The 25414-nt window shown below is 45.9% G+C and overlaps 1 protein-coding gene and 1 long non-coding RNA gene across 14 annotated transcripts in view; both read left to right on the forward strand.

Moving 5' to 3' along the window:
• Positions 1–1397: 1397 nt before the first annotated feature.
• On the forward strand, positions 1398–5129 carry LOC144984082 (uncharacterized). The gene is made up of 2 exons (XR_013647731.1): positions 1398–1480; positions 4549–5129. It is a non-coding gene; the product is annotated as an uncharacterized LOC144984082 (long non-coding RNA).
• Positions 5130–13318: 8189 nt separating this feature from the next.
• The window catches only part of fgfr2 (fibroblast growth factor receptor 2), a 35044-nt gene continuing 22948 nt past the window's right edge, over positions 13319–25414 (forward strand). For 4 of the 13 annotated variants that reach the window (XM_011484753.4, XM_078931619.1, XM_011484751.4 and 1 more), the window contains exons 1-4: positions 13379–14077; positions 15687–15954; positions 21949–22206; positions 23690–23764. In XM_011484753.4, the coding sequence (XP_011483055.1) occupies positions 15786–15954; positions 21949–22206; positions 23690–23764 (502 nt within the window). In that variant the 5' untranslated portion in view covers positions 13379–14077; positions 15687–15785. Of the gene's footprint in view, positions 14078–14660; positions 14777–15686; positions 15955–21948; positions 22207–23689; positions 23765–25414 lie in introns of those variants that run through there. The other 9 variants (XM_078931622.1, XM_078931624.1, XM_011484754.4 and 6 more) reach the window with 4 other exon arrangements.

Here is a 25414-nt window from a genome sequence, read left to right on the forward strand (position 1 = left end):
TTGAGAACATTTAATTTGAAATGAACATATTGGGAATGTGGGCGTGGTTACCAAAAAACCTCTGTTGCCAAGGAAATCCAAAGGTTTGCTTTAGCCGATTCTTCTAAACGTTACATCGAGCCCAAGTGACCAAACACGAAATGGTTGCTGTGGAGATAAAACCAAAAGAAAAGCCACCATTTTGAAAAGAATGAGCAGCTCTGACCGGGGTGTCCGGGGCAGAGAGGGAGAGTGAGGGCATGTAGCCGCTCATCCAGCGATGGTGGGGGCGAGTAGCAGCATACATCCACTGAACAAATGAACATGGTTTATTCTACAGCTAAGTCTGTATCATCCCAGGATTCTGATCTTAGCGTGAAAATATGACAGAAAATGAAAGCATTAAATTCACCAAGAAGATGTAAGAGGTTTGAAGCAAAAGTGGAACCGCTGATTCTAAAAAGTGTGTAAACTCTGTTGGTCTTGAGGGGTTTTAGGAGTTTTCGCAGTATGTTTTTCCTCTCGGTGTTTGCTCTTCGGGGTCATTTGTGTTTCTTTCATGTGACTGAGAGCAAATTCCCTCTTTTTCCAAGGAAGTGTTTTCATGCCCTGCAACGCCGAGCAGCCGGGTTAATGTTTACATCCTGAATGATTTTCCCTTTCTGAGTAACTCGAGATAAAAAAGACGAAACAGTCGATTGGTGCCATCGGCACGTCAATCCTCAGAAAGGCCGTCCTCTGCAGGAAAAACGGCTTCGGCTTCGGCTGCAGAACCAACTGCAGAAGTCCGGCTTCAATTCACGCCTCAACTTTGACTGAATTCCAGATCCTGTCCTCCTCCTCCTCTTCTCTCATAGTTTACCCCCCCCCCCCCAGCTTTTTCTCTTTTTGTCTTTTGCTTGTAAAAGTCTCACGGGGGAGAAAAATACTCTTTGCTTTTGCACAAGAAGCTCTGCTTTGGAGGAAAGGTCAGAAAGTTAAACTGCCCTCTATCTCTACCTCTCTCTTTTCCCCCCAGAGGTCAAAGGTGAGCAGCCCCCCATTCCTCGGCGTGACCGATCTCTGACAGATGAGGAGTGATTGTTTCAGAATTACGGCAGTCATAAAGCAAAAATCTTCATCCTCCTCTGCAGAGAGTCCCCGCAGGACGGAAGGAAATATTTCCCAGTTTTACAGCAAATATGACCGATAATAGATTCATATCCATAACAAAAGCCCCCCCCCTTTCTGCCTTGTGCCCTCCCCTACCCCTCTCCTTTCTGCTCTGTGAGGGATCATGGGTAAAGAGTAGTGAGGCCAGTTGTTTGTTGTCAGTGTGCATTATAGTGACACACTAAAGGAGTGACAGCGCGTGCTGGGCGGCGTGGAGAGAGGAGCGTGCATGTGCGTGTGCATGTGGGGTGGGGGGGGGGGGTTAGCCCTAACCATGCATTTTAAGGGAAAGTCAGGGGAGGAGCCATCAGTGTGAACGCCGGGGGTTCTCAGGAATCCTCTTACAAAGGTGTGTCTTCTTGACTTTCACTGTTACTGTAATTACAAGCGCAGGTTTTCCCACACTTCAAATGACAGCGAATGCAGCGCGCAACCAGAGGTTATTTGTGGCGCCAGAACGACAAATCAGAGATGTCATGTGCTTAAAGACAAATAACTATTTTAGGAGTTTATATTTGTGAAACCCGGTTACACATTAACACGCGTTGCTCTGTGGTTCATTTATTGAAGTTGCTGACTCAAGTAACAAGTTGCAAGTATGACGCAGTTAATACAAAAACCTAAAAGATCAATCAAAAAGGTTTTAAACAAATACCTATTTCTTTACTTTTAGTGTTTTTCTTTAAAGCTCCACTGGGATCATCTTCTGATCTATTTTTAAATCGATCCAGTGGTCTTTTAATTATGGTTTGGCTGTTTTTAGCCAAAACTAGGACATAGTTTCTGCAGAGCAGCAGGAGTCTCTTAGAAATTCACCTCTGAGATGTGGGAAGGGGTAAAGCCGCCTCCCCTCCCCTTTATCTATCTATTTCCACGCCATCCCCCCAGTCTAACATTAGCAGTGCATCAGCGATATCAGAGCGATCCAGCCGTACGGTTCTGATCCAGATTCGGTTCTGATCCAGATTTGGTTCTGATCCAGATTCGGTTCTGATCCAGATTCCAGCCCCGACCCACTGTGTTTTCATCATAAACATAATCCTTTTCAAATGGAATTTCTTCATCTGCTCCTGATTCACAAAGATTGGAACAAAGAAGAAAAATACAATTTAGAACTTATTTTTTAACAATTGTCCGTCATCAGCAGAAAAACGCCACCAGAACGTGTTGAAAACACCAAAAACAGTTTTTTTTTCATGGGGGCTGGTCTTTGGCGTCTTTTTCACCGTCACATTCACGTTCCCTGAAAAGGTTTCTTTCTCGGGGCTCCTTCTTTTTTTCCACTGTGGTTTAATCGTGATTGATGGAATATGAACAAAACGGGCTCTCACACGGCTGATGGCTTTGAAGGGAGTCAGACGCAGTGAAGTGTGCGCTCGCCAGCACACGCTCGCGCCCACACCACTGTTTACATGAAGCAATAATTGTCAAGACGATTCCTGGCAAGCCTCCACCCCTGGTGTAGGCCCAAACGTTAATGTAAATACATTAGTCAAAAGCTCCTTTGTGTTGAGCTGCGTGAACGTCTGCAGAGGAGTCTGCACAGGTGCCCCCATGAATACCTGCCTATTTTATTGGCCCAGCAGGGGTTTTAATCCTCCCCGCTCTGCACACGGCTCCGGATCTCTGCCATGGCTGTGGGCAAAAGGGAGGAAGAGAATGAAACTTGTAGCTGCTGAGAGATGAGATCTTCAGGGGGATGCCATTGCTCAACGGCATGATTAAGACTTGCAAAGTGCAGAACGACGCGGTAGACGGGAACATAAAGCTGTCAGTATGTGCTCCGGAGGTGGGCGTGCTGCAACCTGAAGCCAGGAGTCGATCCAGCTTGTCCACAGTTGCTTCTCTGTTGCCAAGAACAGTAGAAAAACACTGAAGTTTGGAAATTTTAGCTGTATATAATCCTCAAATCATTAGATTTTTTATTTCTCCTTCTTGTGCAGCTTTTATAGTGGATGTAGAGCAGAGGCACCATGTGGGGGTTAAAGGTCAGGGTCCAGGTGAGGAGGTTACTCCTCAGGAGGCCTTTTGGCTCAAATTAAGTCTCAGATTGGGTGTTCATGGTCAAAATAGTTAACCTTAGCTCACCTCACCGTCCCTTAAGAAAACACAAGCTTGAGAAACGTCTGTCCAGCTCCGGGAAGAAGCCGTGTTGTCTTTAAAGACCCCAAATCCTGTTCTAGCTGCTTTCAACATGTGGCATTTTTCTGATGATGGAGGATATCATTTAAGAAAATTCAGCTCAAAACTGCATTTCTGAGTATTTCTTTATTCTTTTATTTATTTATTTATTTATTTATTCTAATTGTTGTAAATCAGGAGCAGATTTACAACAATAGTTGTAGTTTGAGAAAGATCGTATTTGTGAAGAAAAAGGCACTGGGTGGGGCCAAAAGCTCCAAGCTCCGCCCCCCATTCTGACACATTCACTTTCAGACAAGCAGATCCACGAACGTCTTTCCTGGTCTGAGCTGGAATCTGGATCTAAACTGTACGACTGGATGGCTCCAATGTTGCACGCCGTGTTTGTTGCAGCACTAATTTTCGGTCAGGGCTGTAAGCTAGTGGGAGAGAGTGTAAACAGAGAGCTCTCAGCAACCGGAGGCGGTTGGGGTTTGCTGTGTGTCAACTGTCAGAGGTGAAAATTCTGATAAACTCCTGCCGCTTTGCAGAAACTATGTCCTAGAAAACAACTCAGGTTTTGTGGATTTTTTATTTAAACAGCACCATCATTAAAAACCACTGGGAACGATTTGAAAACAGATCAGAAGATGATCAGAGTGGGACTAATGCGTGTCCAAACGTTCCTTTTCAAAGCCGTTTTTGGATCAAAAAAAGACCCTGGGTGGATGAATAACTGCAGTTCGGTGAACATGAAGCTCCATCAGTTGTTTTGTGGAATCTCCTGGAACTAGAGGGCACTGAGACAGGACGTAGAAACAATAAACGGTTAAATGTGGGAGCATGGGATGGAAAGCAGCAGAGAGCCAAGGTCAAGTCTATAAGTGACGCCCCGCAGAATGATTTAGGTGCCCTGGGTTAGCGCTATTGCAGAGTTCGGCTGCCATGCTGGAGGTGTTGAGAGCCTTGGCAGTAATGACTTGCTGATGACATCAGGACATAGAGCAGAGGCTTTTCTCAGCTTCAAGGCTAAAGGTCAGACAACCCATTCAATGACCCCGGGATTTATTCCCTGGGTCCCCCCTCGATCCATAAACACAAAGAAAGCCATGTCTGTGCTGGGATGAGGTAAAGAAAGAGCCTTTCACTCTGTTTCTCCTGTCGCTCCACCTTATCGGGCTGTGGCGATAACTGCTCACTTTAAGTCACACGGGTTCATCTGTAAACGCCGTGATGAGAACGCACGCTGGACACGAGCAGTGAAAGTATCTCAGCATCTGTTCTGTTTCAAACCAGGGAGGACATCTCGAGGGATGGGCTCCCTCCCCAGCAGTGGATGGAGCTGCTGCTGGTTCAGGCGGCGCAGACGGCGCCGTGCACGGTGCAATGTTTAACCAGACCTCATGCTGCGCTGCTGGGCAGGGAAGCTGCAGAGATCACGGCCCTCAGCTCTACCTGGAAGCCAAACATGCTCACTGCAGACGTGACACAAAGACCATATCTGGCAAAACCAAAGATTAATGCCTGAAACCGCCAAACCGCCAGGCTTTATGCAACACCTCCCAAACCAGGAAGACATAGTCTGCTTGCTACCCCAGTTGACCAGCAGATTAACAGGAAACTTTTTCTTTTTTCCTCAAGAATTTACTCTCCTAATCAGCTATTTACATTTTTTTCTTTAAAGTGAGACCAAACATCTCGCAAATCCCATTTTTCTGGTTGTTTTAAAGCTAAACTCATTGCAATCATTGATGTTTTCCCTGAGAGTTTCAGGGAATGATAACTGGCATGTGCCATGCGTTTTTTAAATACATGGCGTTATCAAAGAATTTTCTGTGATTATCATTGGAAATGAATAAAAACAAAGAATTCCCTCATTTTCATTCAAAAGTATGTGCTGTAACTGAAAATATTTAATAGAAACAGAGTTCCTGGAGCTAAACCGTTGTTAGTTCGGTCCCCTTGAACAGCTGGGAGTTTCACGGAGCAGCAGTTCTGCTCATGATGGGGTTGGAGGGTTTTTCCAGAAATGCTGGCCTCCTCTCAAAGTCCAGAACCATGCCCTTTGGGTTCATAGTTTGTGGTCAGCAGAATTTATTAAGTAAAGCTTTTAACTAAAAGACCTGTGACAAAGCATTGAGAAAAACAGGACTGGACTGCTTGACATAATAAAAATGAAGTGAAATTTGAAGGATCAACAATCAAATAAGAAAAACATCCAGCTGACAGGCTGCTGTCCAGGTAATGATCTCAGAGATCCAGGTGTGACGAAAGAACACAAATCTGAAGAAAACAACAAAACTATGAGGGTTCCTAAGGAGAAGTGAGCTGAAAATCCCAGAATTCCTCAGAAAGTATGCCCACAAAAGGGATTTGAATCAACTTTTATTCCTCACGTTGAAGCCTGTTTTGGTATAAACTGTGGCCGCTTCCTGCACCTCCAGGGTCTGTTAAATTCACAAACTAATAAAGTTTTTATTCTTATTCTCCAGGCAGACAGCTTGGAACTCTAAACGCCATTCGAACATCATCACTTCCAAGTGAACCCTGGTGCGATTCTCTACAGTGAAACCGCAGATGGACTATCAGTAAACCAAAAACAGCATGAAAACCAACAGTGCCAAAAGATCGCTACATTTTCAGTAGAACAAAAACACACAAGGCTCACAAAGTAAATGAACCTGTGAACATTTGAGCTTCAGCTCCAGTGTTTACACTCTTTCAACTAGTGTAACTTTTTTACTGTTTACACAATTACCGTAATTCCAGTGATTCTGAAGTGGAAGTTGCGTCTCATTTAGATGTCTCTGGTGTTAACCCTTGTGCTATCCTAGGCACTTTAACATTGGGAGTGGGGTCATCTAGACCCACTAGACAGTGCGCTGAAGCTTTTTTTCTTCAATGATTTGTGATCTTCACTGGTGACCCTGCCAGCGGCTGGTCAGTAACCAATTCTTTCCATTGATCTAAAACTCTTCCCGACTTCAGAACACTTATACAAGTGTGTAAAGTGTCCTCATATCTTAGTTTCGGTCGACCAACAGGACGAATACCATTGTCGAGTTCACCGTAGAGGAGGGATTTTACAGGACGATCGTTATCCGTTCTAGATGCATGACCAAGCCAGCGCAAACGGCTTTTAACTAAGGAGATTTCAATATCCTCAGCATTCGCTCGCTGTAACACCTCTTTGTTACTTACGTAGTCGCTCCACTTTATCCTCAGTTTTTTCCTCAGATGACGCTGTTGGACTGTCCGAGGCTGATTGATGTTATGTTGGTAGAGTGTCCAGGTTTCTGATCTGTATGTAAGAAGTGGCGTCAAACATTGGGTATAAACTTTCAGCTTTGTCGAGGGTGTGAGGGTGTGAGGGTGTCGAGGGTGTGAGGTCATGGGAATCGAAAACACGTTGACGTAGCCGACCGTACGCAGATGATACAGTTTGTATACGTGTGACCAGGTCCTCTTTTACTGAACAGTCGCTGGTAACGATGCTCCCGAGGTACATTTTTGATTGGCTTGCCGTCGATGAAAAACTGGTCTTCCGGACCAATGCACACAGTTTCAGTCTTTGGGATATTGATAGAGAGACCCATTCGTTTTGCCATGTCGTTGTATGCCGTTAGCAAAGTCTGCAGACCAAGTGAGGAGTCGCTAAAGATGGCGATGTCATCAGCGTACTGTGCTTCTCTGATAAAGTTAGTAAAGGTTTTAGTTTTGGCTTTCAGTCTCTTTAAGTCAAAGAGATCACCATCGTAGCGGAATCTGATTTTGATACTGAATTGTTGGCTAATATTTTTGTATGCAAAATATAATAATGTAAAAAATAATTACCAATGGCTTATTTATTATGCCTTAATGTCACAGACAGAGTTACACCACAGAGACCTCTGGAGTGAGTATTTGTTTGTTCTGGGCTTCTGCAGAGGGATGGCCGGGCATAAAGGAGTCACTCAGGCAGGAACCAGGTGAAGTTGAGTTTAAAAAAGGCAGCACAAAGAGAACGACTCTTTTTCAAAGAATGAGTCATGGCTGGCATGACGTCTTCTCCTCCAGAGCAGCTTCCTGCTGTGTGTGTGTGTGAGCAGAGTGTCGGTGCGATTCCTGAGCCAATAAAAGGCAGAGAGGAGGAGTGGAAAAGAAACTTGTACTCGATGATAAGCAGAGGAAAAAGAAACATTCTCTATGTCATAAAGATGCCAGTTCCACTCAGCTTTTCCCTCTGCTCTCTTTGAAAAGTGTATTCTAATCAGAAGCAGGGCCAGTCAGGTGGTTGGAACACGCTCATCCATGTGGAAAAGTTGAAAAAAGAAGCTGCAAATCAACAAATCTTGGTTTCCACCAGTGTTGCTGTTTAACACGTGCAGCTAGAGGGGGGTAAAAGCACCAAAGTTTGCCTCTCAACCCGCCGTTCCTCTCTTGTTCCTCAACATCTGCAGGCATCCCAGCTATTTCAAACAGTCTGGAGCAGTGAGGTGGAAACATGAGAGGAATCTGGATCAATGATCCTCCACTCCCCCTCCATCCACTCAGTCTGATACCTGCTGAGGGGGAGGGCAGCGGGGGCCGCAGTGACGGTGAGGAGGAGGACCACCAGACTTAATGGGGATTTATCTTTTTAAGGGGAAAATACAGCAACTGTGGAGCTCAGGGAGGGGGGTTACTGGAGAAAGTGTCCCGTCTGGTTGGACAGCAGATTTCTGCAACGAGCCCCTTATCCTCGTCATGCTAGCTACTCGCACCCATTCCCCCCTTCCTGCTGTTACACCCAGAGTCCCGTCGCACCGCATACATGGTTCAAATTAGAGCCTCAGGCACGCTCACGCTCTCTGGAAGCCCCCAGCACCCCCCCCCCCCCCCCCCCCGTCACACACGCTTCATATTTGCTCCGGAAATGACTCACCCACATTTGATGTTTTAATTAGAGGGCTTCTGTGATACAGCAGCAAAAAGACAAGCATCTCTCCTGGATCTGGCACAGAGAAGGTATAATAACACATCACTGTTAGTCATCACTAACACCCCCCCCCCCCCCCACACACACACACACACACAAAAGAATAAAACAAAAAAGAGAACAAGAGGGTTTTGTGCTCTGGGGTTCTTAAAAGTTGAGGTCCCTGTTAAACGTCTCCACCATTCATGGCTGGAGGACCCTGCCGCGGAGGGGGCAGTCTGTCTATGCACTGCATGTTTCCAGCTCTGATGCATGTTTCCAGCTCTGATGCATGTTTCCAGCTCTGATGCATGTTTTCATCACTGATGCATGTTTCCAGCTCTGAATAATGTTTCCAGCTCTGATGCATGTTTCCAGCTCTGATGCATGTTTCCAGCTCTGATGCATTTTTTTCATCACTGATGCATGTTTCCAGATCTGATGCATGTTTTCATCACTGATGCATGTTTCCAGCTCTGAATAATGTTTCCAGCTCTGATGCATGTTTCCAGCTCTGATGCATGTTTCCAGCTCTGATGCATGTTTCCAGCTCTGATGCATGTTTCCAGATCTGATGCATTTTTTTCATCACTGATGCATGTTTCCAGATCTGATGCATTTTTTTCATCACTGATGCATGTTTCCAGATCTGATGCATTTTTTTCATCACTGATGCATGTTTCCAGCTCTGATGCATGTTTCCAGCTCTGATGCATGTTTCCAGCTCTGATGCATGTTTCCAGCTCTGATGCATGTTTTCATCACTGATGCATGTTTCCAGATCTGATGCATGTTTCCAGCTCTGATGCATGTTTCCAGCTCTGATGCATGTTTCCAGCTCTGATGCATGTTTTCATCACTGATGCATGTTTCCAGATCTGATGCATGTTTCCAGCTCTGATGCATGTTTCCAGCTCTGATGCATGTTTCCAGCTCTGATGCATGTTTCCAGCTCTGATGCATGTTTTCATCACTGATGCATGTTTCCAGCTCTGATGCATGTTTCCAGCTCTGATGCATGTTTCCAGCTCTGATGCATGTTTTCATCACTGATGCATGTTTCCAGCTCTGAAGCATGTTTCCAGCTCTGATGCATGTTTCCAGCTCTGATGCATGTTTCCAGCTCTGATGCATGTTTCCAGCTCTGATGCATGTTTCCAGATCTGATGCATTTTTTCATCACTGATGCATGTTTCCAGATCTGATGCATTTTTTTCATCACTGATGCATGTTTCCAGATCTGATGCATTTTTTTCATCACTGATGCATGTTTCCAGCTCTGATGCATGTTTCCAGCTCTGATGCATGTTTCCAGCTCTGATGCATGTTTCCAGCTCTGATGCATGTTTTCATCACTGATGCATGTTTCCAGATCTGATGCATGTTTCCAGCTCTGATGCATGTTTCCAGCTCTGATGCATGTTTCCAGCTCTGATGCATGTTTCCAGCTCTGATGCATGTTTTCATCACTGATGCATGTTTCCAGCTCTGAAGCATGTTTCCAGCTCTGATGCATGTTTTCATCACTGATGCATGTTTCCAGATCTGATGCATGTTTCCAGCTCTGATGCATGTTTCCAGCTCTGATGCATGTTTCCAGCTCTGATGCATGTTTCCAGCTCTGATGCATGTTTCCAGCTCTGATGCATGTTTCCAGCTCTGATGCATGTTTCCAGATCTGATGCATTTTTTTCATCACTGATGCATGTTTCCAGATCTGATGCATTTTTTTCATCACTGATGCATGTTTCCAGATCTGATGCATTTTTTTCATCACTGATGCATGTTTCCAGATCTGATGCATTTTTTTCATCACTGATGCATGTTTCCAGCTCTGATGCATGTTTCCAGCTCTGATGCATGTTTCCAGCTCTGATGCATGTTTTCATCACTGATGCATGTTTCCAGATCTGATGCATGTTTCCAGCTCTGATGCATGTTTCCAGCTCTGATGCATGTTTCCAGCTCTGATGCATGTTTTCATCACTGATGCATGTTTCCAGATCTGATGCATGTTTCCAGCTCTGATGCATGTTTCCAGCTCTGATGCATGTTTCCAGCTCTGATGCATGTTTCCAGCTCTGATGCATGTTTTCATCACTGATGCATGTTTCCAGCTCTGATGCATGTTTCCAGCTCTGATGCATGTTTCCAGCTCTGATGCATGTTTTCATCACTGATGCATGTTTCCAGCTCTGAAGCATGTTTCCAGCTCTGATGCATGTTTCCAGCTCTGATGCATGTTTCCAGCTCTGATGCATGTTTCCAGCTCTGATGCATTTTTTTCATCACTGATGCATGTTTCCAGATCTGATGCATTTTTTTCATCACTGATGCATGTTTCCAGCTCTGATGCATGTTTCCAGCTCTGATGCATGTTTCCAGCTCTGATGCATGTTTCCAGCTCTGATGCATTTTTTTCATCACTGATGCATGTTTCCAGATCTGATGCATTTTTTTCATCACTGATGCATGTTTCCAGCTCTGATGCATGTTTCCAGCTCTGATGCATGTTTCCAGATCTGATGCATTTTTTTCATCACTGATGCATGTTTCCAGATCTGATGCATTTTTTTCATCACTGATGCATGTTTCCAGATCTGATGCATTTTTTTCATCACTGATGCATGTTTCCAGATCTGATGCATTTTTTTCATCACTGATGCATGTTTCCAGCTCTGATGCATGTTTCCAGCTCTGATGCATGTTTCCAGCTCTGATGCATGTTTCCAGCTCTGATGCATGTTTCCAGCTCTGATGCATTTTTTTCATCACTGATGCATGTTTCCAGATCTGATGCATTTTTTTCATCACTGATGCATGTTTCCAGCTCTGATGCATGTTTCCAGCTCTGATGCATGTTTCCAGCTCTGATGCATGTTTCCAGCTCTGATGCATGTTTCCAGCTCTGATGCATGTTTCCAGCTCTGATGCATGTTTCCAGCACTGCAAAGATGGGGTGTTGTGACATGGATCATAAACTGTTTAAAGTTTATGATCCATCAGAAAGTAGAAGCTCCTCTGCTGTTTTCAATGAGTACAGGATACATAATACCCAAAGCTGCAGCTGCACCTCAGCTTTATCCAATGCACTCACCTGAATTAAAGTTGGGGGCAGGACTCACCTCTGCATCGATGTGCTGCTAAGAAGAGACCGACTTCATCCCGAACAGCAGGGAGAGCTCCTCACTGACACATTTCAGTCATCAGACGGCAATGACAACTCATCCATGTTGATTCCAACACTGAAAAAGGAGGATGAAGGAAAGCTCTGAAAGGTGACAGCTTGATGGATAACGCAGTGCAGGAGCGTTGAGTCCATCCAGTCAGCAGTCAAAGGGCCTCTGCTAGATGGGTTTTTTTCCAGCAGGAGGCCTGAATGGTGGAAAATAAATCGGCTAATTGTAAAAAGGACTGCAAGAAAAGTGCTGCACAGAAAGGGGAAGCTGCAGGCGGCCGATTTGTGCTTCTCCTTGAAAAATGTGTTTGAGTTTGTGGCCTCATCTCTGTCAGCCCTCATTCCCAAGCAAGCAAACAGTCAGCTGCACTGTTAACGGAGGGTTTTCCTGCAGAAGGAAGAGACAAAAACACCTACAACCGCCTATTCACTGTCCAAGCCTCCGCCTCAGAGAAAGGCTTGTTAGTGCCTCTTTTCAGCATGAATGGAAGCATTTCCCTCCTCTTGTTTAAGAAAAGAGAACTTGAGCAGTGAAAAGAAGACAAAGATAAAAAGTCTGTGGAGATTAGAGCCCCCCCCCCCGCCTCCCGGGTGTCTCTGTCAGAGGACTTGAACGCCTGAAGTGATGGGAGAGACAGCCGGGCTGTGGTTGGCGTTGATGTGGGGGCGCCTTCACTTTCCTTTGGGGAACTCAATTTACTGCAGACTCTTTCCAAATGAACAGACTTTCAGATTTTTTCCTTTTGCTAAATTCTTTCAAACTTTCAAACTTAAAATAAAACTTCAGGAAATGGCTCACAGAGCGGTTGTTCCACGAAACGTTTCTTCAGGGGAAGGTCCGGTCACATCTGATCCTTATCCCTTGTGCTATCCTAGGTACTATAACATTGGGAGTTGGGTCATCTAGACCCACTAGACAGTGCTCTGAACCTTTTTTCTTCAATGATTTGTGATCTTCACTGGTGTCCATGGATTACATGAAATCTTTCCACCTTTATCCACCTTTGTCATGGTAGGGAGAACACGTCAATGTAAGGGTGGGGTCATCTAAGACAGCACAAGGGCTAAGAGGATCTGTGATTTCACTACAAGCTCTTAGAGATATTGATTTTTTATGAATTTATAATGTTTTGAAGGAACTTTTACTGGAGAACACGTTTATAAAAAATGGGTGAGACTCTCAGGATATCTGCCTTTTTACCAAAAGTGAAGGATGTTCTGTCACTTTAAAATGTGACACTGCAGCAAGAGGACAGCTGTGCAGCTTGCTTTTTTCTAAAGGTTACACCTTAAGTTCATTCATTCATTCATCTTCTAATCCGTTTGTCCCTTTCGGGGTCACAGGGCTGCTGGAGCCTATCTCGGCCCCTTGTGGGCGAAAGCAGGGGACACCCCTGACCGGTCGCCAGTCTGTCGCAGTTTATTAAGTTTATTCTCAAAATAATTAAGTGAAAATAAATAAATAAATAAACCTCTGAAACATTTTAACTAAAAATAAAACAACAGTAAAATCAAGTCCTGTTGTTTGTTCCTCCAGGATCCAAAGAAACCTTATTGATGATCATTTCACATGCAAACTTTTGGACAACTGTACGGAAACCATTGGCTGTGATTGGCTCTTCGTCGTGTCTCTTTCCTCCTGAAACTTTTCTCACATTGATGTCAGAAATGTGAGAAATTCCTATTTCGGGTCACATAACACCACCGCGCCAAACCTTCATTTCTTCTTCGTGTGTTGGATTCCCGCTGAAATGTGACTTTCATCATCCAGATCTGATCTGACAGACTTTCCCAAAAAAACTGCTCCATGTTTTCCCGCCGCGGTCATCATCCAGAGAGAAAATCTTGAATCAGCTCCAGGACGGTTGGCGCGCGCAGCACATGAGTTTGCTGCAGTCGCGCGTTGGCCGCTGGGCGGCGCTGTTCTGGAGGGCGCGCGCGTTAGACCCATTAATGGGAGCGAGCTGCGCGCACGCGGGCAGGTCTGCAGCCTGATGGGCGGAGGGGAGGCCGGGCTCGAAGGCGCTGCAGCCAGGGAGCAGCTCAAATTACGCTCGGAGTGGTTGTGAGTGGGTGGAGAGGAGGTGCAGGGGGAAGGAGGAGGGGGGATGACACCCACCGGAGGGAAGGAGGAAGGCGGTGTACGGAGACGCAAGAAGGAGAAAAAGCGACCAAACCTGACAAAGCGGCTGAAGGCAGAGCGGAGTCTGTCGGTGGAAGAGACGCATGAGACGCCGCTCGCGCCGCAGGAGCACGCGCGCTGATGGATTTTAGGACGCCGCGCCCCGGACAGCTTTGCCCTCGCGCTCCACCAGCTTCACTACAGCCCCACGAACTTTGTGTTTAGCTGACAAGTGCGCCGCGAGAGCGGTGGGGATGTTTGCGCTCTAGCAGGAGGAACTCGGTGACGGGAGAAAAGTTTTGAGGGGGGACGGGGGGGACGGCGCAATGGTTACCGAGCTGTTTTCCAAGGATAACTGACGCGCGTAAAGTCGGATTTGTTTTTGGAGACAGTGGACCACGCAGCCAGACGGCTTTGGAATATTCTTGCGCGTCGATGCTGATTGTGGAATAACAAACGAAGAACAGGCTCCCAGATTGTTCCCGCTGTGTGGAGTTGGAGACATTCCTGTCTGTGGATTCAGCTCACGCTCACTGACTCAGTCCTTATCTGTGCCAAAACACAGATCATCGCGATTCCAGGCTCCCTGGTAAGTTCTTTTTTTCGGTTTACGGAAAACAGAGCTGGGAAAAAGCAGTCGCTTCTGTTTGTGTTTTTATAAACAACAATTTCATAAGCTTCCCTCTGCAGTTTGGGCTTTTCTTCACCTGAGTTATTACGTAATTTGGTGGAAGTTCTCAAGTTTTTGCTTCCTCTTTTATCCTAAATCAAATGTTAGAAAGGAAAAAGCAGCAAAGTGTCCGCCTGTTTACTTGAAGCGCGCACCAAACCCTCATCAACTGTCCTGGTTATTTATTACTTTGCTTCATTTTCTACATTGCATTTATGGTGCCAATTAGCGCGTGACCGCAGTTGTTTTTTCGCGGCTCGTTGCGGAGCCCTAAATCCCCGAACGGCTCCAAACGAGCTCTTTTGTGCAGAAAGCCAACTGTTTTGAATGTCAAAAGGAATTCAGGCAGCGCCAAAACATTTCATTCAAAGCGTGGCTTTAAATGAAGGCTTCGGTGGCGCACGGCGCAAAGTCCCACGTCACGTTTCTGCACTAACTTCTGCGCTCTGATGCTCGTTCCTGGGATTTTTGTAACATTGCTTCTTTTTCCTCCTTAAATGAGCTGAAAATCATTTGTCATTTTTTTCTTTTGCTGGTTTAATCAACTGGATTCTTAAAAAACGGATCTTTTGAACTTAAATGTTTTTCGTCCTGCAGAAAGATTCCGGACAGACAGCAGTAATGAGGCGGATTTTTGCTCTGATGACTTAGTTTATTTCTGCCTCACATGATGTTGGAGCGACTCCGAGCTGAATTGAGAGGTTAAAACGATGCATTTTCCCAAAACACACCCGAAGAAGTTCTGAATCTGCATCAGCATCAGGTGCGCCGCAGCGCCTGTGGCCCCCGGGGGGGCTTTAGGGTAAACAGCTTGTGTAGGTTTTGTCTTCGCCCTTTAAAAGTCAAACCACAAATGCCTTTGCGCGTAAAGACAATCGATACGTCCAGCTGGAGCAGAAGAAGCGCAGAGAAGCGTGACTTCAGCTAACCTCCAGAGGCCTGTCAGCCGCGCGTGTGTGCGGCGCGCGCGCGCCGTCCATATGTGTCTTCAGAGCCCCGGTACTCGGTTAAAGCCCGTAATCAGATCGCAGTGATGTAATAAAAAGGCTTTTAGGGACGCAGCGCATATAGGTTTGGCCCATAGGTTGCGCAGGAAAAGCGCGGTGACCTTTTCTGTCTCCCCGGCCCATCATATGAGGGAAGGTGGGCTGAGCTGCAACAGGTCATCTTATCAGAGCTTCTCTAGATCTGATTCTGTGAGTTGAATCAACTCCTGGAGTCGGATCTTCCAGCTTTGGCAGCTGCAGTTTGAAGCAAACAGGTTTGACGCACCGAGAGCTCCAATAAAATGACTCTGCCCTGTTTTTCGACAATATTGCCCAGCATGTGATTAGAACCGAGTGTCTGCAGCTCTGGTATGTCTGTGGCATGGCTTGTTTGACAGCTTTTCAGCTCCGAGCTGCTCCCTCTGCTGCATTTAAGGAAGGCAAAGAAAATCTTTGCTAAATCAGTTCTGGAGGATTCATTTCAGCTGACCCTCTTCTCCTCTTTTCTCACTTTTTCCTTCACCCCTCTTCCTCAACTCCAGCCTTTTCTCCTCCCCTTTTTCAATCCAGGTGATTGGTGTGAATTCCAGTGAGTGACCGGCCGACCGGGCAGCAGTTGATGGTTGGGCGGACCCCCTCAGATGGGATCAGTGTCCAGGGGGAGGTGGAAGAGGGGGGCATGGGGAGTGTCATCCCTCACTAACAGGATGGCCTGGCTGCTGGCCGCCATCCTGCTGTCCCTCCTGACCGTGGGCCTGGCCCGGCCGCCACTCACCGCTGCCAGGGAGGAGGCCACTTTGGAACCCGAAGGTGAGCGGCAAGAATCTGTTGGATGGGGGGGGGGGGGTGTCTTACATTATACTTAAATTATACCAAATAGTTAACAGCTAAAATAGTTAAAATTCTGTTTATGAAATATAAAACAGGACTGTGCCTTTTTGTCAGCAAATTTAGAATATATTTACTGTAACGTTTTCTGATTCAAAGTTGAAATTTTCCTTCTTTAAAAACAGATTTCATCAAAGTTCCTGTAAAACATTTTTTATGGTCTGCATTTGATAAAACTTGAAAGTTTGGGTGTGGAGGTTTAAACAAATAAACTAATGAAGTTCAGCATCAGGAGCTGCAGGTTTCCTCAGCTGGAGGTGGAGACGTCTTTACTGCTGTCTGGGCCGTCTGCAGTGTGTTTGTGCGCTAAAGCCGGGTTGGTGGTTCTGGGGGGCGCCATGACCCGTGATGGGGAGGAGTTTATGCTGACAAGAGAGACATGAGGAGGAGTGAAGAAAATCAGAACTGTGCTTCTTTTCAGACTTTTTCAGAAAATGCTTAAAGCATTTTTTTCCTCCAAAGAGATCTCCTCTCTGCTGCTTCGGCCCGGTTCCTGCAGCTCCGATGAGGAGGTGCCTGAGCTCTCCTCTGTTGTTTAATGTCAGACAGTTTGGCTCCAGACTGCAGCTCCTCGCGCTCCACAGTCTTCCAGAGCGGCACGCTCCTTTTTGAAACTTCTAAGAGGATTTGTGCGTATCTGACTTCTCCTTTAGGTGCAGAGATTAAAGAACTGAGCAGCTGTAGAGTCATGTGACTATAGATCAAGTGTGTGGGGGTCACATGATGGAGAGATGGCTCACAAAAAGCTTCTGATCTGACTCTCAGTTTCCTCTTTTGGTGATTTGGTAAAGACAAAGTTTGAACGGCATCCTCACCTGTTAAGAGAAAGATGTTAGATGGACTCATCCACTGACCTGGCGGCGAGGCCCCGCCCCCAAGTGCCTTGTGGCGGTGCTTACACTGCAGCCGGCGTCTGTGGGAACTTGTTGTAGATGCTTCAGATTGCATATCAGCGCTGTCTCTGCAGAAACGCCTGCACCTCTGATGGCCTTTGCTCGTATGTTTACCTGCGGCCGCGGTAACAGAAGAAGCGGAGCGAGCGCGGCGGTTGAGGCCACCACAACAAGCCCATTGTTGACGCTGCTGCCGCTTCAGGATCTGTGCAAGTGTTTACCTTGTTCGGGTCAGGTGCTCTCCATTTGCACAGCGGGTAGAAACACTGACAGGGCTGAATGGCTTTAAATGCTGGAGGAGCGTGCATGCACGCATGCATGCATGCATGCGGTTGACATCCATGTCTGCTGTTGAGTGGCGTGCTCTCGGTCCATCGCCCTGTTTCTTCATGGCAGCAGGCGGAGCAGCTGCAGCAGAGGTAGCTGCACTTTCCTGAGGCGTCTGCCAAACCGCATCCTCTCATCAGCCTGAAGGAAACACTTCCAAATATTTCAGTGGTCAAATAAATATAGGCTCCAGAATGCATGAAGCCAGCAGCGTCATGCTCAACCAGGCTAAGACAGAGGTAACACTGTTTTCTCTGTCACTTTCTTGGCACAGTTTGAGCTTCAAAGCTTTTCTGACATATTTGTATTTGCTGCTCGATTCCACCTGGAAGCCACTTTAAAAAAAAGAATCTAGATTAGATTAAACAGAGAAAAATGCAGAATTCATTTCAGAATGTGTGTGAATCTGTCTGAACTCTAAACACTGCTGTCCCCACAGTAGGAGCGCAGCTGTAAAAGTATAAAACTGTCGGTTAGCCGGTAAATGAGCAGCAGTCTGCGGCTGTGGACGTAAACTCAAAGGGAAAGTTCATAAGGGTTGTGGCGAGCAGGAAGTGGGGGGCAGCTGGACGGGAGGTTTTCACACTTTCAGGAGCTCTTCCTCCTGATCCTGTTACCTTTGGGGCAAAGGTGCTAAGAGACTGGTACCTGTCCCAGCTCAGGTGTTTGAGGAATCTGAGCCAGAAGTGAGCAGAAAATTAGATTAGATGTGCAATAGATTAAAAAGCTTACATTAGAGGTTTATTTTGTTTTTTTATTTGTTTACTAAACAGAATATTTTACACAAGATTTTATATCTGGGAAAGAAAAGAACAGGAAGAAGAAAAAACATTTCTCTGCCTCTTTTTACTCAAGGAAGAGAAAGCTGAAAAGGAAAATCCACTGTAGGTAAATGGATCTATAAATATCAGCTACATAGCATATAGGTTTGCCTGTGGTTTGAATGATGAAGAGGAGCGTTGGAATAGACAGAATGGAAGCAGTCAGAGTTTATGTGAAAACGTTCAGACGAGTTCGGCTTCGAGAATCCTAAACTTTGACCCGGCGACAGACAGAAGAAGAGAAACGGCCGACCAGCTTTGGTGGGAATTGTCTGATTATTGCAGTAAAAATGAGGTGATGGAGGAGGAGGACAGTCTGGATCCATCACGCCTGATTGACACCTGTATGAGCAGGAGAAGAGGACCGATGGAGGAGGCAACAGGTGGCAGCATGTTGAACCAACTTGAGAAAGAAATGGCTGATGGGAAATAAAAGCCCCCATTGCTCTCCCACTTCTCCTTGCAAAGAGAAAACGTTCCTAAAGTCTTCATCCCAGCACGGTCCTCTGTCTGTTCACGTGCACTGAAGTGTGCTCGTCTTTATCCCCGGGTGTTAGAGCGCACACGTTCCCATGAACAATCAGGTATGCTGGGGGGTGTCAACAGGTTAGCGGAGGGTCAGGAAGAGGTCGGGGGTCACGGGGGAATGCAGGGCTTGAGGATGTGAAGGAAGGGGGAGAAGAGGGCAAAACGGAAGGGGAGGTGAAGGAGACGCAAATAAAGACAGAGGAGGGATTGATGGAGGAGAACAGATGGACGCAGCAGAGATAAGACCAACACTTTCGTGAATCAGATGCACGTCTCCTGAAGCTCCTCCCCTTTCCCATCCCTCTGTTTTTGCTTGACCCCCCCCTCCCTCCCTCATTTGGACTTTACTGTAGAGCTTTTCTGTTGGGTGTAAAACACAGAAATGTTCCTGCATCGTCTCAGTGGATCCAGCTTTCACGTGTTCTCCAGGTGTTGCTGCCATGTCAGCGTCATCTCACGGAGAAGCTCCAAAATCCTTTTTCAGTGGTAGGATTTTATGATCACATGTCATAAACATGATTATTTCATGCCAGGTGTTGAGATCAGTTAACTTTAATCCCAGGTGAACAAAATAAAAGCTACATTTGACACAAAGAAGAAACGTCATGAAAACAAACGTGCAGAATTCTCTTCACAGAGGAGTTTTTTCTCAAACAAAGAAGATATTTAGGGCTCACCTATGGTCCACCAGTAAACTTCCAGTCAGTACAGGTCTGGACTTGGACTTGAAAATGTTAAGATTATGTTAAGATTATTCCGATAAACCTTTTTCCCCCAAATGATGGTCTCCACTTTTGGTTTTCTGTGTTTGTGTGGAGGATCTTAGGATCTGACTCATTAAATCTACAGGGGGATTTGAAATCCCTGCTCTATCATCAGAAGGAGTGACTTTAGACTCCTGTGGGTCACTTGGCCTTCCCCACAACCAAACCTTTGGAATACGCTCTCTGAGTGGAAAAACGTTGTTTTTGACAAAATTGTGGTTTGTGGAAACTTGTGAGTTTTCCTACTTTGGAGGGAAGTTCTGATACATTTTCAGACTAGAGCCCACTTAGGCCCCCATTTATGATTTCACCTCCATGAATTTCAACAGTTTGGATGTTAATTAACTTAACCAGGCGTAATTCTGACATGAATGATTGTCTTTAAAGATCCAGTCCAGTTAAAAATGATATTTTCGGTATTTTTAACATGTTCCTGTGGAACATGGATGGAGGACATATTTATAGAAAATTAAACTTAAAGATGCATTTCTGAGGTTTTCTTTATTCAAATTGTTGTGAATCAGGAGCAGATGAAAAAATGCCGTTGGGAAAAGATTCTATTTGTGACGTAGAAAATACACTGGGCGGGGCCACTATCTCCCTGCTCCGCCCCTTTCTGATCATCCACCTGGAGACAAATAGATCCACAAACGACTTTGTTTTCCTGGTCTGAGCTGGAATCTGGGTCTAAACTGGACGGCTGGATAGCTCCAATGTTGCACGCCGTCTCTGTTGCACCACTAATGTTTGGTTAGGGGTGTGAGGGGCTGTAAGCTAGTAGGAGAGAGTGTAAACAGAGAGCTCTCAGCAACAGCAGGCGGGTGGGGTTTGCTGTGTGCCAACAGCCCCGCCCACAACTCGGAGGTGAATTTCTAATGAAGTCCTGCCGCTCTGCAGAAACTATGTCCTAGAAAACGACACGTTTATATAAAAACGGCATCATCATAATGAAAAGACCACTGGGATCAGAGTGGGACTCCGTTCCTCCGACATGCTGGCTCATCCATTTCAGCTCATCTGCATGTTTAAAACCTTAAATTACAAAAATATTCCTGACAAATGTCCAGCAGTGATTTCAAACAAACAAAGAAACAAACAAACAAACAAACGAACAAACAAAAACAAAGCCACCAAGTCTGATGAAACACTGACACAGTTCCCATCATTCAGCACAGACCACACACATCGTGGGGCGGGGCTTCACAGTTTCCTGTTGGAAATAAGAAAAACAGAAGAAAAATGGGAACGCTGTCAGCTCGGCCTGCGGGAAGGCGCTCAGGTTTTCTCACCTGTGACTTTCCATTCCTTTTGAAGCTGGACTGTCTGTTCATGGGGGGTGTACCACTATGCTGTCAGCACAGGGAGGACATCTCAGGGGGGAGTGGGCTGTTTAAAAGGTGCACAGAGGGACGCTGGGAGCTCCTCTATAATTACATCTGTCACTCCTCACATAAACTTCATCACTGGCTTCTTATTTGTGCTTTTCCATTGCAGCTACTTTGATTCCTGTTTTTTTTTCTTTTGCCCCTTTTTAGCTCTAAAAAACAGGCCCACAGGCGTGCAAAAAACATTGAGGTGTAGAAGAAGTGAGGAGTTTGCCGTCTGAGTCCATTGCACAGTAACAGGACTGCACAAGTGCCTTGTGTGTAAATGTGGACAAACTCCAGCCTTTAAACAGAACCGAAGCATGAGTTACACAAAAGAGATTTCAGGCGTTGCTGATTTAACATGTCGGTCAGTCGTGCACTCACACGCAGACTGCGTTTTCCTCCTTCAAATGTAGCTTTTATGCACGTTGGAGCCGCTTCTGAGGTTTTCGGCTCGGCTGTCGTGTTCAGAGCTGCAGATCCTCCATGGCCATGTTGTAAAAGAGAAGGAAGGGCGGTGAAGGGTTTAACCGGTTCCTCAGTATAGACGCACATTAAAGCCAGAAAAATATCCCAAAAACAGAGAGCAAACTGCCCCCACCCCCAACCATTCCCATGCCCCCCCCCCCTGCCTGACAACTGCTTCCATTCCGGATCTTTCTGGCTGCTTTCCTCCCTGACAGGCAGACATGCTGGATCTGAAAATGCTCATTTTTTTAAAACTTTTTTTTTTTTAAAGCTACGGCAGTCTTTCTGCTCAGCCCCGCCTCACTCACACCGGCTGCTTGGCATCTGCATTAAAGTGTGTGTGGGGGGGTCATCAGAGGAGTCCCAGCGCCATGAGAAGCACCGATAATTTTACCCTCCACGCGTGCTGCTACAGCCTTAACTGCATGCCCTAAATCCGCCCGCCAACGGCGCTGCACACCTATACCACAGCCGGGGTTCATTTCCACACTGACTGGGGGTTTGGGGCATCGACATCATGGTGTGACGGTTTAAAACTCGGGCCTCTTCTCTGTTACGCTCCTCCTGCAAAAGTTGATTTCAGTGCATCCAGTGGGGTTTTGTGGTGTTTTGTTTCTTACTCTCTGGCTTCTTTCTTCCTCTTTTTTTTTCTTCACCTTGTGCACCCTCTTCCTACTTTATTTCACCCTACTTTCCCCCCATCCGCCCCTTTCCTTCACTCCCTCTCCTCCCCCCGTTTGCTCTGCAGAGGCATCGAACAAATACCAAATTTCTAAGCCCACGGTGTGCTCAGTGCACCCGGGGGAGGCGCTGAGGCTGAGCTGCCCTCTGCCCGCGACGGGGACTATCACATGGACCAAAGATGGCAGCTCTCTGGGCACCAACAACCACACAGTGATAGAGCAGGACGTGCTGCAGATCCGTGATGCCACGCCCAAGGATTCAGGCCTGTACGCCTGCACCAGCGTAGGCAAAGACACGGTCTTCTTCATAGTCAATGTCACAGGTGAGTCCGAGCCGGCAGGACAGGTCAGGAGGTAGAGGACTCGGACGTTTGTGTCTGACTTTTGAGTTCAGGGAATGGCCATGGAGCTGATCTGGTTAGGGTGAGATGCCTCAGTTACTTTCTGAAGGAGTAAAAATGTATGAAAGCAGCGGCAGACAAGTTTATCAATAAATGTCTTTCTTTAACGTCTAAATTTGATTTTGAATTACCGTTTTTTTCTGGAGTATAAGTCGCTGTGGGGAATAAGGTGCTGGAGCAAAAAATACATAGTAAAGAAGAAAAAACCTCAAAAAGTCACAATTTTAAGAGAAAAGTTAAGCATTTATGAACAAACTCGCCGAACACGATCCGTGCGTCAAATCCACGTCTGCGGCCTCTTTTGACGCGTATCAAATTTAATGTTCACTGCTTATCCAAAAATGTGTTCAGAAACTAGAAGCTCTTAGCGTGTGGAGACGCTACTGTCTGACGTTTTTAGCCCGCATGGAGGCTTTGGCTGCATATCACGTTTATAATGCAAAGAAGATACGGATGATGTTGAGAGATTATGTTTATTTATTTGGAAGAGCTCTACAAAAGCATCGATCATCTCCGGCAGTCTCTTTTCTTACCGTGATCGTTGCCTTTTGTAATGCAGGAGCTGCATCTTAAAGACGCTGGAATTGCTGGAATTTCTTCCGTCTCTCTGTGACCCAGTTTGATGACTTGCTGTCCCGCAAAAATCCAAGGAGAAAAAATAAAAGCAATAATAATAATGTCCCATCATAACATTCAGGAGAAAAACGATCAGATTCCGTGGGTGTGTCCAAATTCCTTTCGCTGTCCGAATCTAGAATTCCCAAATCCAGTTCCCCCAGAAATTTCCCAGAAGTCTCTGCGAAAAACCAGTGTGCATCGATGTTCACTAGATTGCCAAATATAGACCACAATGCAATTTTTGTCAAAAAAATGTATTTAAATGTAATTTTTTATTAAACCATCAACGATTTTATTTTCAGAAGACATTGGACTCATAAATAATCGTCACAAAACGCTCATATTAATTCGATTGTAACTTTGTGAAATCGATGACGTCATATCCGCCGTTAAAAAAAAAAAGTAGTGAGCATGGTGTCCGAATTGCTTTTAAAATCCGTGTCTAAAAAAATCTAGTTTTTTAGTAGTTCAGGGTTAGGGTGGGAATTCGGACACGGCCCTTTTTTTCTCTTGGGCGGCGCTTCTTCTGCGCTGTTACTAGCAGCAAACACAGACACACGCACCTACAGCGCCCTCTATAGGTTCTTAGGGGGAAAATAACAACTATATGAGCCTCTTTATGTTTAAATATTACAAATAAGTCGCTCTCGAGTGTAAGTCGCACCCCTGGCAAATCTTTGGAAGAAAATGCGACTTATACTCCAGAAAATACGGTTATCCAACTTTGAGAGTTGGGAGGTGGAGATACGTGAAGATGGGCGACTGTAACTGTAGTTACTCTGTGCAGATGCCATCTCCTCGGGGGATGATGAGGACGACACAGAGCGGTCAGAGGACACTGGCTTGGATGGAGTTCAGTCAAGTGAGTATGGGGAGAAGAGGGCGGGTGTGACCGAGCGTCACCAGACTGAGGCCCTGTAAGAAAGCAGATTATTGAGCCACACACTAAAACAATTCCATGTTCATAAATAGATCTTTGACTCATTCCTCTGCAGGAAAAGATGCAGTTTGTTTGAAACTTTCATACCATATTTAGCAAATATATCAATTTACTGTAGACCTCTTCTTAGCTCACTTTTATGCACTTTAAGTAAAATAAAATAAAAACTAACTTCAGGGTTTGTATGAATTCATAGTGGTTACTTACAGCTTGAATGATTAGCTCAGCTGCCAAAAAGCTTGATCTCAAAGTAAAATATTTCTTTGAACTGAAAGTGTTTTGTCTTGGTCATAATCTGGAGATGCTAGTTGTTAGCCAAACCCGCCGCTCCTTCACATATCACCTCGTCCATATTCCTGTCCAAACATATCCAGGGAGCTGTGAAAGTGTGTCTCTTCCATTTTAGATGCTTCAGGGAATTTAGGAATTCCTGAAATTCCATGTGCTAGCATCTCCTGGATAGTCGGAGCCTCTCAGCCAGTCAGCTGGGTCCACTGTGAAAGACACTCGCCCAGTGACCCACCTGGACCTGGTGTGTGCGCACGTGAGCGTGCACGTGAAAGGGAACGTTTTCCCTGAAGTTTCACTGAAGCGAGGTTTCTGCAGCCGCATGCACGCATGCATGCATGCGTGCATGCATGCTCTCCCTGCACGGACAGAGTTGCATTGCAGGCTTCCACATCTTGTTAAAATTCTCCAAACACCACCAGCTCTCCCACCCCACATCCAGGCTCACTGCAATTGCCTGAAATCCATTAAAAATTTGAGAGGGAGGATCTCGGCAAAAGGGAAAAAAGTGAGGGAGGGGGGAAAAGTCCAGCCGTTCTGCTGGTAATAGGCTGAATGAAGACAAAGGGAAAGCTGTTCTGGCAGGACGGTTGCAGTTTCTTCTAGTGTGTTTCTGAAAATTAAAAAGCAAAGATTATTATTAAAAGGGAGGGGGAGATGTGAAGGAGGGGGGATTGCAGGGGGAATGCTGGATGAGCTCCAGCTCTTCTCTGAGCTCGGCGTTGGGGATTGGATTCAAGCCGAGGACTGGAACGAGGAGGAGGAGGAGGAGGAGGAGGAGGGTGCATGTAGGCGTGGGAGGGAAGGAGAAAGCTGCTTCATGTTTGAGTTGACTTTTTCCTCGGTTCCCCAGCGAGGCTCACTGCAGAACGCTGCGTTTAGAAATGACTCTGCAGAAAACTGCCACACCGTGTTTGTGTCTGATGTCGGTGGAGACGTGGAGGAGCCTCCTCTGGGTTTGGGGGGCTGTGTAGGGCAGCGGGTGGAGGAAGCCAGATGGAGTCACTAAATCAAAGTGTGTTCGTGCTTTCCCTTAAAGTAGCTTCATCGGGTGGCTTTTTCAGTTATTTCAGGGCCTGAAGTTGTTGCGTTCTGCTCCTAAAATGAATGTCATGTCCCAGAAGGGACACGAATCAGAATCCAAATCCAGAAGACAAGTGCTGACGAGGAAACTCAAATTAAACTAATTACTAAACGTAAACTGATGTTTTTCATGTCAGAATGAAATATAAAATCTTGAGTTCCAGGAGAGTTAAAAGGATTTGGCTTTGAGTAACAAAGATT

Source organism: Oryzias latipes, chromosome 15 (assembly GCF_053564925.1).
Source record: "Oryzias latipes strain Hd-rR chromosome 15, Olatipes_Hd-rR_3.1".
Taxonomy (NCBI): Eukaryota; Metazoa; Chordata; class Actinopteri; order Beloniformes; family Adrianichthyidae; genus Oryzias; species Oryzias latipes.